At 38.2% G+C, this 12,039-nt stretch overlaps 1 protein-coding gene across 13 annotated transcripts in view; it reads left to right on the plus strand.

Moving 5' to 3' along the window:
* The window catches only part of TBC1D5 (TBC1 domain family member 5), a 315,400-nt gene that overhangs the window by 119,932 nt on the left and 183,429 nt on the right, over nt 1–12,039 (plus strand). For all 13 annotated transcript variants that reach the window (XM_082046566.1, XM_082046568.1, XM_082046562.1 and 10 more), the window contains one exon: nt 9,867–10,002. In XM_082046566.1, coding sequence (XP_081902692.1) covers nt 9,867–10,002 — 136 coding nt within the window. The remainder of the gene's footprint in view (nt 1–9,866; nt 10,003–12,039) is intronic.

Here is a 12,039-nt window from a genome sequence, read left to right on the forward strand (position 1 = left end):
AGACAGTGTCCAGCTAGATTCCTTTTCCAGCATATGTCTTCTACATATATTGTTTTCTCTCTTTCTTTGTTTTATTATCCCAATTTTCAACCTTCTCTTATGTTTTCAATTTCAGCCTAAGTACAGGTAACCTCTTGTTACAAGGCAGTGCTCTCACTCTTTTAGCTGACATAATATACTTCATCAAATCTTGTTATGCCAATTCAGTTATCATTTTGATCATGTGTGAGATCATGGTGTTCTCTGACCTGAGAAATGAAACGTTGCCATGCCACCTCCCCTCCACCCCTACAAGGAACCTTCCTCTGTTTGAGTCATCACAGAAAAACGGTGAAAATACGGCAATATAGCATTTTCACATCTGCTGCTAAACTGCCAGATCTTGGTGAGGGGAGGAGTGTTCAGGGTATGGACTGCATTTAGCTATTGACTTTGCATCTCTTTAGGTATTTCTTGTTTGAAATCAAAGTTAGACCAAAGTTGTGTTCTCTTAACAGCCTCATTGCAGAGCAGTCACATAAGCCTGCAGTAAAACTACATGTAGTTTTGTGTTGAGGGTGTTGGGTTAGGTTTTTGTAGGAAATTCAAACTGCAAAGTTGAGACAGGATTTGGCTATTATCTCACCTGTTCATTGACTTTTTTTTTTTTTAAAGAGAGCATACTGAATATGTAACTGTAGTATTGGGATTTTAGGATGGTTGATGCTGCTTATACTGTCATTGTCACCTTTTTCAATGCAGAAGGGAGAAATTGTTTCACCATAAATGTCAAATGACACTATTTGTAGCATTAGACCTTGGGGAACACTGTTGACAAGGTTGCTAGGAGGCTATTGGATACTGAATATAGTGGTCAACATTACATAAGGATTTAAGTCCTCTCTGCTTTATTCAAGTTTTTCTTCCCTAGCCAAACTAGAATATCTTACAGAATCATGTAACCTCAAGAAAACTATAAGCTAACAATTGGATGAAGGTGTTCCCTACCTATAACAAATATATGGAAGGTTTCCTATCTTTCAAATTACCAGAATATAAAGTGTTTACTTATGATAAAGTTTTATGTGTTTTGTTTTAGTTTTTTTCTTTTTTAGCTTCTAGCATAAAAGTTTTTAACTATCCTGTGAATTACCAAAAGAATACATTGTCATGGTCCCAGGCTATTTGTGTTGTTTCTTATCCCTGACATTTTAATTCACTACTGAATTTATACTTTGCATGTTTAAGTACTGGTAAGACATGAAAGTTGTAGGGTTAAATCTGTAGACAGTGCTTTAAAGCTCCTGTGACAATTGTTCTTAGGTATGTATTCCTTTACTGCGACTCCTGAGACAACTATTTAATAGACAACATTTGAATAATACAAATGTGCGGTTGGTAAAAATGGATTAGGGTTTCAGGGTGGTACCAATGGGTGATATTTAATATTGAATGACATGTATTAAGACAAATGCTTTTATATATAATTTATTTGGCATTGTAAATGCATTTATCTTGTGAGATACAGACCCCCTGTTGCCACACGAAGTATTCTGGAAAGGTTTGGAGTAAATAAATAATAAAACCACTTTGATATACAATCTAACAATATTAAATATTAAGACTTTCACATGATTGATTTTAATACTTAATTAACTTATTTAAAGTCCAATGTAACTCTGTTTTTATATTAAAGATCAGACAGACAGAAGTTAAAATGCAGGAAATGTTATTAAATGGGACAAAATTAATTGCATTTCATGATCATCAGGCTCAGTGGCTGTTAACCTGTCCATCAGTGGCATGATCTTGTTTGTTTTGTTCTGGACCCCAGCTGATGTTCATGTTAATCCGCTCTACCATGTCACTCCATTTATATGTTTGCATCATTCTGTTTTAATGATACATCATCTGATACATTTTCTAAAAGAAAACAGACTTGCTTTATGCTATCCGAAGTTTGTCAAATTGTGCACTTTTCTTCTGAGTTAGTAAATGTTTTCCTAAGAGATATTTCTTCAGTGGGTGGTGGCAACCTGTGGAAGTGGCTGAGTAGAAACCATAGCTAATTTTAAACTGGTGGGGGCATAAGGAGGATTGTTTGAATTTGGTGGAGTTTTGTTGGAGACACTTGAACTAGTATCTTCTGTATTTAAATGGAGGTCATAGTAGTAAAGGGCTCAAGTGATGGAGAGCGGAAGAGCTCAGTGCTATGGGATAGGTGGTCCAAGTGGCCTGAGTAAAAGTCACTCCCAGAGCAAAGAATAAAGCAGTGAATATTACAGGTTGAAACAAAGTTTTCAAAAATGCCTATTAATGAGTGTCTTAGTAAAAAGTATCCAGCTTGAAACATGCCAAATGATCCTCATTTTCCAAAGTTCTTGCTGAGGACTGTCTCCTGCTCAGTCCTATATTCAGAGAAAAGTTTAGGAGGAATAATTTAAGGCCCAGGAGATTTGCCTAGTGAAAGAAAACCCAGGGTCTGGAACAGTTTCTAGATTATTTGCAAGTCGTCTGTACTTCATTGCTTTAAACAAACACAGTCATGTTTATTCTCCTAATACTTAATTCCTTATCTGCTTTAAAATGTTTTTGCATTCTGGAGAATCCTCACTTCTGTGTGCTAACATGCTTGATTACTTCATAAGCTTCAAATGAGGGGCAGAATTGTGAACCCTCGTAACATGATGCTGTCAAACTTAACAAAACATGCATAAGACCATTACCACATCAGACATTTGCTTTTAGTCAGGTCATTTTAATCAATTTGACTTCACAGGGCAGCTAATTTATCACTTAGCTAAACAAGTACTTCCTCTACTTGTCATCAATTTAAGTAATTAAAATGGTAAACTTTGCTATATGGCATGAAAAAAAGGCCCGAAGATAATTTGGAGAAGGTGGTTGATACAGTCTAATAGAATGAATGAAAAGTATTATTTAAATACTTTGGTACGCTTCAGTAGTTTTCAGAAATGCCATATTCTGGTAGCTTTGCTGGTACTGATATAAACTGATTTCTATTTTTAGCGTATCCAAGACGAAACAGTGTTCTTCAGCTTCTTCTCCAATGTTAGTGGCTTCTCTTTTTCCTTTCTTTAAGCATATTTTTTTTTCTTTTTACTTGATCATTTGGGGGTAAGAGATTGTCAGAGGGCAAGAGTGGGGCAAGTGCTGTGATTTGTGCAGTTCTGCCCTGGTCCCAAGTACGTCCTCCAGCTGCAGTTCATCTCCTTTCATATCACCACAGGTGGATGAGGAGAGGAGGGAAATGGATGTTGTAAAAGCTCAGAATTGCATAATTATTTTTCATCTACTCAGTTGCACCTTCAAAATGTCCTTTGTGAGACTGATTGCATTTTCCAATTTTGCCCAGACAATGTGAATACTCTTCACATCTTAAACATTAATTTTTATATGGTTTGGATAAATCATTTTTTAGAAGTCTACAGAAACACTGATTAAGGGAAACATTTTAGATGAGGTATTTTTAGGGTTTTTTTAATTGAAATACTTTAGTAACTGTTTTTGAAACAATGCTTATTATCCATAAACTGCGCCTTTGAATACTGAATATTTGTATTCAATTTCTGTTATAAGTGAAGAGGTAAATTAACATCTTAGCACTTGAAATAAGGTACAGTATTCATGTTCAACTGTGCTATGTCTTGCTTATGAAATACTGATTTTAAATTAATCAAATTTTTGAGATTAGGGTAGTCTTGCCACTTGCTCTCATGGTAGTTAATAGTCTCGCAGCTAAAAGAAACTATATAAAGTTTGTTTTCATTTTGAACTTTTAACTAACTAAACATTCATTATGAAAAGTTGTTATAATCTTGTTACAGATGACTCTGATGTTTTGTACAGTTCTTGTTATAGATACATACCTTTATGTTTGTGCAATACGTTTTTGCCGTGTTTTGCCCAACTCCAGTCCAGATGTGACTGGTGCTTCATTGGCAGTTTAGCTAATGATAGAAGCACATCTCACTTAGACTTTTATCTTTGTCTTGTAGTCCTAGATGGATAGACATAGTTTATGCATATTAATGGCAGATGAAGTATGGCTGGTTGGAGGCTTTTGCCACTGCCAGTCTGGTGAAGAAGGGGTTTTCATTTTGGGTGTTTAAAATATTGGGTTTTTTTAAGCATTCCAAACTCACAAATTTGCGTACAGGAAGAATGGCAATGCTGATGAAGGCACAAATGTGTAAGAAAGACTAATTTATGCCAAGAGGTAATAGTAATGTTATCACATCTTAGAGCAACTAATACAGAAGGCAAAAAAATGTGTAAACTCTCAGGTGCACAAACCTCCTGATGTCTGGAAAAGAAGCAGCAGACTTCAAAGCTAAGTTGCTCACTGAGAGCAAGAAAAGTTCTCTGAATTGGAATGGGTATGTTAAATCAGACTATCTAATGCAATAAGTAGGAAGAGGTTGTTTGTGAAGTAGATGTTAGTAAACATCAGTGAAGTTTCTCCTAATAGAAACAGGTTGGTATTTTATCACCTGTGGAACATGGAGGAGGTCGCGGGGGTAGAGGAGGATGTGCTACAAGCAAGTATCTCTACAGAGGCCTTTTCATATCTGGTGGAGTTCTGTGCTGGAGTCCATAAGCCTGCCTTTCGAGGGAGGGATTTGTGGTGGCCTCCGTTGCAGACCTGAGCCGACAGATCACAGACGTACTGACGAGCTGCCGTCACCGTTGCCAAAAAGTAGATTGGACTCGCTCCACGTGGGTGGGTGAGGAGCAGATCCGTGGGGCTGGAGCAGCCGAGCCCTGCGTGGGGTTCTGCCCCGGAGAGAAGGCGGGTGAGACGTTCATCTGCCCGTCTTTTCCTTGGGCTCATGGGTGGGTTAGCGTCTCTTTTCATTCCCCTTGCTAGATAAATGTTCCATATGCAGCCTTAATTATTTTTTCATGTATATTAAAGAACAGTTGAACTCCCAGTGCTGGGAAGGGTGCTTAATCTTCAGGGTTTTTTAACCCTTCATCTTTGGAGGAAAAAAAAAAGTAGGAATAGGTTAGATTTTAACTAGATAGCCAGTATCAAGTCTCATAATGTAATAATTGAATTTCAGAATTTTATAACACTTTTATTGTTTCATGTTGAGAATTTTTTTTAATCGCATCTTATTTAATATGAACAACAACAAACCTGTAAAGAATTAATCTTTCTCAGAGTAAGATCCCACGTGTAAACATAATTGTTTAATAGTTCTCTTTGTTAGAAGAGCTGAAAAGAACTTAAGTATAGAACTGTGAAGAAAATTGCTTGGACTAAGGTGTGACAAGACTAATAGGTAGTGATTTTTTTTTTAACACTAATCAAATGTATCCATAAACAAACACAAGTAACTGATTAAGTCACTGTGTGAATATCAGAAGAAAATCTATTCAGCTGTTTAAAACTGCTCCAATGGTCTGTAAAGTACATTATGACTCCTATGCTGTAAAAGTGTGGCATTTGGGGAGTATTTTTAAAAAAGAGAAGGTAGATGTGGAACAGAATAATATAGAAGAACAAACTTACTAGAGCTAATTTTGTACCGTGTTACGGATGTAAGACAATGTAAGTCTGAAGCATATTGTGTCTGGTAAAGCTACAAAGACTGGTAAGGTCATTTTGTGCCTGGTTCTTAGTTTGAAAGGCACTCAGGGTTGTGCCTTGGTCAGATAGTGTAGCAATGTCTGAAGGACCATAAAAATAAAAAGCTCTGGCAGCACAGTTCAAAATAAGCTTGTAATTTTTGTGAAGACAGAATCAACAGAACAGTAGAAAGGTAATTAAAATGATATAGCAAAGAGAGCCATAGCAGCAACTACATTCCAGCAGGAGAAAATTAGAAACATCTCTTTCTGCAAAGTTGTTGTTTTGTTTCTTATAGTAAATTCTTTCAAGATTTTCATTTATTTATCTAAGATATCAGGTAGTTATAAACATTCTTCTATATTATGAAGCCATAAGACTGCAAATAAACATTGATATGTTATTTAAGTGGCTAGCAAGTTTATAAATGTTTTCCTCCAAGTTACCATTCATGCATTGCTCATGATTATGGTTTATAAATTACATAGGAAACACACGATGTCTACTTGCAATTATAATACATTTCGTTGAGCTAGTACAGAGTTGTTTGAGGCAATTCTGTGTTTTAGTGGTGTGTTTTATCATATAAGATAGAAATAATTTGACATGAAGGTGTACCACTGCAGAAGTGTGCAGTCATACTTCCCCTCAGTTCCTGGCTGCTTGTTCCCAAGAGCTTCAGGTGTTCCCTTCCAGCTAAAAAGCAGTGAGAGGTGATGGTGCAATGATTTCAGCCCCACACTAACACAGGTGCTGGGACAAGTAGGGGGCAAAAGCCTTAGGGGATACAGCTGCAAGAGCATCCTTTTGGAAGTTGTCTGGTCACCTTGTTTTGGAAGGAAATGCCTAATAGTGGCCCAACTAGCTCTGTTTGTTATTTAGTATTTTTTTTTTTCCACAGAAATTGGTATGAAAATGAAGTAAATGCATAGTGTGTAAGACTAGAAAGGTCTTAAGAATCCTGGTCCCCCTTCATTTACTGACAGTAAACCAAAGATGTAAAGCCTATATGGTCAGTGCCATGCCTTGTAAGAACCAAAGGAAAAGTGTAATTGGAGTGATTTCCAAATCGATAATATACCTACCAATCCTGAAAGTGTAGGTGCATACCTCTTTGTGTTTATCTTTATATATTTATTTTAAAATATAATCTTCTTGGAGTTAGAGAGTTATGGTGCTTGTAAAATAAGCAGTTACAGTAAGTGATATTTACAACTCAGCTGGCAGTCATAGGTAGTGACTTAGTGGGCTTGGGCAAGTCAGACCTATTTGGCTGGCACAGTTCTTTTGTGTTGCAAGTTAATAAATTGCTGTACTGTGACCAAAATGCAGTCTTGACAAATGCACTATTGCACTGTTAATGCACTAGAAAGGTCATTTTTCCTTCTTAATTCCCTGCTTTTCACCCTCTTATTGGAATCCTTGTGTTTGTTGCAGCCAATATTAGCTTGTAACACTCCTCATGTGACTTTGTAACATAGTTCCTGTTCATTTAGCTGATAGTGATGTGAATGCCATTCAGCAGCCTGTCATGACATACCCACATCACCTGCATCCTGGGTTTTTGGGTTTGTGCTTTCTCCCATTTTGCTCTTCATTTTTGGAAGAACTTCTTTGTAAATATTCACTAGCTAGCTGATTATGTTTCTCAAATACTTCCTTAGCACCATCTTTCTAAAAAGCTGCTATTAACCTTCATAAAACAAAAATCAGCCATAATACCAGTCATGTATGATCTCATTCTCTCTTTTTGCTTGTGTTTGCATCTGTTATCTTACACTTGACCTATGACTTCTGAAAAATAAGTGGATAGAAGGAAGTTTTTCTAGGATAAGAAGTCCTTAGTCCAAAAGGCTCCTGATGATGGTTCACAGTATCACAGTATGTTTGGGATTGGAAGGGACCTCAAAAGATCATCTAGTCCAATCCCCCCTGCTGGAGCAGGAACGCCTAGGTGAGGTCGCACAGGAACATGTCCAGGCGGGTTTTGAATGTCTCCAGAGAAGGAGACTCCACAACCCCCCTGGGCAGCCTGTTCCAATGCTCTGTCACCCTTACTGAGAAGAAATTTTTCCTCAAATTTAAGTGGAACCTTTTGTGTTCCAGCTTGATCCCATTACCCCTTGTCCTATCATTGTTTGCCACCGAGAAGAGCCTGGCTCCATCCTCGTGGCACTCACCCTTTATATATTTATAAACATTAATAAGGTCACCCCTCAGTCTCCTCTTCTCCAAACTAAAGAGACCCAGCTCCCTCAGCCTTTCTTCATAAGGGAGGTGCTCCACTCCCTTAATCATCTTCGTTGCCCTACGCTGGACCCTCTCCAGCAGTTCCCTGTCCTTCTTGAACTGAGGGGCCCAGAACTGGACACAGTACTCCAGATGTGGTCTCACCGGGGCAGAGTAGAGGGGAAGGAGGACCTTTCTCGATCTACTAACCACCCCCCTTCTAATACACCCCAGGATGCCATTGGCCTTCCTGGCCACAAGGGCACAGTGCTGGCTCATGGTCATCCTGTGTCGACCAGGACCCCCAGGTCCCTTTCCCCTACACTGCTCTCTAATATGTAATTTCCCAACCTATACTGGAACCTGGGGTTGTTCCTGCCCAGATGCAGGACTCTACACTTTCCCTTGTTAAATTTCATTAGGTTATTCCCCGCCCAACTCTCCAGCCTGTCCAGATCCCGCTGGACGGCAGCACAGCCTTCTGGCGTGTCAGCCACTCCTCCCAGCTTAGTGTCATCAGCAAACTTGCTGATAGTACACTCAATTCCCTCGTCCAAATAGTTAACGAATATATTGAATAATATTGGCCCTAGCACTGACCCCTGAGGCACTCCACTAGATACTGGCCTCCAACTAGACTCCGCACCATTGACTACCACTCTCTGGCTTCTCTCCCTAAGCCAGTTTGCAACCCACCTCACTACTCTGTTGTCTAGACCACACCTCCTCAACTTAGCCGTGAGGATGCTGTGGGAGACTGTGTCAAAGGCTTTACTGAAGTCAAGGTAGACCACATCCACCGCTCTGCCATCATCCATCCACCTTGTTACATTCTCATAAAAGGCTATGAGGTTGGTCAAGCATGACCTACCCTTGGTAAAGCCATGCTGACTGCCCCTAATAACCCTCTTATCCTTGATATGTCTTGAGATGGCACCAAGGACAAGCTGTTCCATTACTTTCCCAGGGACAGAGGTGAGGCTGACCGGTCTATAATTACCCGGGTCCTCCTTCTTGCCCTTTTTGAAGACTGGAGTGACATTTGCTTTCCTCCAGTCCTCGGGCACCTCTCCCGTTTCCCAAGACTTGGCAAAGATGATGGAGAGCGGTCCAGCAATGACTTCAGCCAGCTCCCTCAGCACCCGCGGATGCATCCCATCTGGACCCATGGATTTATGGATGTCCAGACTATTTAATTGCTCCCTAACCCAGTCCTCATCAACTAAAGCAAACTCCTCCATTGACCTGGCTTCATATGGGGTCTCAGGGGTACAGGGCTCCCCAGGACAGCCTCCAGCAGAGTAGACAGAGACAAAGAAGGCATTCAGTAATTCTGCCTTCTCTGTATCTTCTGCCACCAGGGTACCCACCCCATTCATCAGTGGGCCTACGTTGCCTCTGGTATTAGTTTTATCTGCTATGTATTTGAAAAAGTTCTTTTTGCTGTCCTTGACCCCTCTCACCAGCTGTAATTCTAAGGAGGCCTTGGCTATCCTAGCTGCCTTCCTACATCCTCTAACAGCAGCCTTATATTCCTCCCAAGTGGCCAGCCCCTGCTTCCATGACCTGTAAACTCTCCTCTTCTGCTTGAGCATACCCAACAGATCCCTATTCAACCACACAGGCCTCCTGGCTCCCTTCCTTGACTTCCTACGTGTGGGGATGCTCTGATCCTGAGCGTGGAAGAAGCAATCCCTGAGGTTCTCACCTCAGCTTTGCTCTATAACCTTTATAATCACCAAGGACTAGCATCAGTTGAAAAGATGAGTTAGGGAACCTAGAAAAAGGAAGGAAAAAGGCTCCTGCCCCACTTTACAGTCTGTCAAAACCACACTTGGATTTGCAACTGTGATAGCTGGAGACACTATAACAATTCTTTTGTACTCCAAATAATAAAACATTTGAATGGAAATGCTGTTGTTCTACTATTAGACATCTAATGGTGATGTTGTGCCTGGAAAACAAAGAAAAGTTTTAAGCATTTTTGCTATTGACTTGTGTATTGAAAATCAGGTAAAGAAACACTGAAATGTTTGTTTCTCCGTTTTTTTTTTCCCTCCAGATAAATACCCTTCAGTTGGAATTTGCTACTGCCAGTATGTATCATTCTGTGTCTGAAACCAGTCACCCTTTGCAAACGGAAGAACAAGAAATAGGCATTGATCCCTTGCAGAGTTATTTGAACAAGCCAGGGGAAGGTGAGTTTTGTATTTCTGTACTGTTTTGACTCCATAACTAGAAACCGTATGTAATTGTGTCACGATAACTGTGGCTGTCATAATTTGTTTAATTCTCTTACTGAAGTTGAACAGGGCAACTTAAAGAACATTTTATAGAGTATGTGTAGAACACCCTGACACTAATGAAAACCACGAAAAGTCGACTTTCAATTACAGACAGAAACATTAGCCAAATGTTTAATGCGCTGTCATCCTTTTTTAATCATAAACCAAACACTGACTTCAGCATAAGAATATTGAAATGCAGCATGTATTTATGTTGCTTTCTCAAGCAGGGTCTCTTATACTACTTTGGTTTTAAAGATTTTTTTCTGTTTTCCTTGTTTTAAAATTCTGAAATAAAGTTCAATATGTTATTTTGGATGAGATAATGCAAATAAAAAGGCTGATTTTCCTTTTTTTTTTGTTCAACTCATTATTATTTTAAAAAAAATGGAAGTTGAAATAGAATGAACAGGCTCTAAAGGTAGAAATTACTATGTAACCTAAAATATATTAATTAAATGCAGTATTTGGAAGACTGTAATGAACAGTGAGAACAAACTGCTTGCATAATGCAGTGCGTGTCTGTGTTGCTTGTCTTTTCTACTCATTTGCTAGTAGTGACAGTATAGTTCATTCGAAGAAAGTGATAAGCTTAACGAGAAAGCTCGTCCTTGTCATGAAAACATTCCTCAAGTACTCAGTTATACACAGTGGCACCTTAACTACCTGTAATTTTCCAGTCATTGAACACATGTAACTAGGAGGGCAAAATAAAAAAATTATTTTAAATAACAGAGTTGAAACAAGTTTGTCACGTTTCCTAAGTCCCTCACCCAGATCAACTACTCTGTGTGGGTGTATCTGTCTGTAAATTTTCTGTTTACTAGCGCTTATTAAAAAAGGTATGTCAAGTTTTGCTTAGTCAGGTGTATTACTTCAGTTTATATGAAGCTGATGTTTTGCTTTCAAATACATTGGTAAAACTTCATTGTCCCTTTGAGCTAGTTTTTTTTCATTTTTTCTTCATTGGTTTATAAAGCTTTTTCAATGTTAGAAAATGAGAATGAACATCAAGGGGGAAGTGGTTTAAAACCCGAGAATTAAATGAAATAGCTTTTCTAGGTCAGTGTTCCTGCTCTATTATATTTGGTATCTTAACGATACGGAGCCATTTTAGTTTGATGAACTAAATGCATTTTTGGGCATATTTTTTGAAACTTTAGAATAATTTTTTGCAGTACCCTTAAATAATAGCCATTTTCAAGAGGAAATATAGCTTTCTTCTACTCTACCCTGATCAAAAAAAAGATAAGGATTTTCTTCTCATTTTTTTCCTTTAAAAAATAGTGGTGAATCTCTCAACCCTGTTTCAAGAAAAAACAAGATTTTTACCCTGTTTAAAAACCACTGTAAATTAATGTTACCCTTTATTGTGCCCAGAAGCAATTAGTTACCTTGACTGAAAAGGTTTCTCATTTTTATCCCAACCTTAACATTTCTATGACATACAAAGTTATTAGTATTGAATTGATGTTTAAAAGTGCCATTAATTCATTTACCCCAAATGTTCATTAACAATGTAAATGTATGCTGATGTTCTATGAGACAAGGAAGTGACTAATGACTCTTCGCACTAACAACACTTAAAATGAATAGAAACTTTAGATAGCTAATCTTGAAGTAATCAAGACCCTCATTCAGCTTGGCATCTCTGTATGCTCTAAAACAGCTGTCAACTGTTAAAAATATATACACAACACACACATACGCACATGCAAAGATAAAGATATGTAAATACATGGTTCCCCAAGTCATAAAGGTTACCAACTATGGTACATTTTTTATGTTTGATCTATGTAAATATTTTATATAAAGCATCCATTTCATCTTCATAGGTTTTTTTACTGTGAAACACATACTGCATTTTAATTTGAAACTTTATATATCCAAAATAAGTCTTTGACGTTTTAGTATTTCATTTTAAACAAAGCATATGCTTAGATGGTATTA

Source organism: Streptopelia decaocto (genome assembly GCF_964273445.1).
Source record: "Streptopelia decaocto genome assembly, chromosome: 2".
Classification (NCBI taxonomy): domain Eukaryota; kingdom Metazoa; phylum Chordata; class Aves; order Columbiformes; family Columbidae; genus Streptopelia; species Streptopelia decaocto.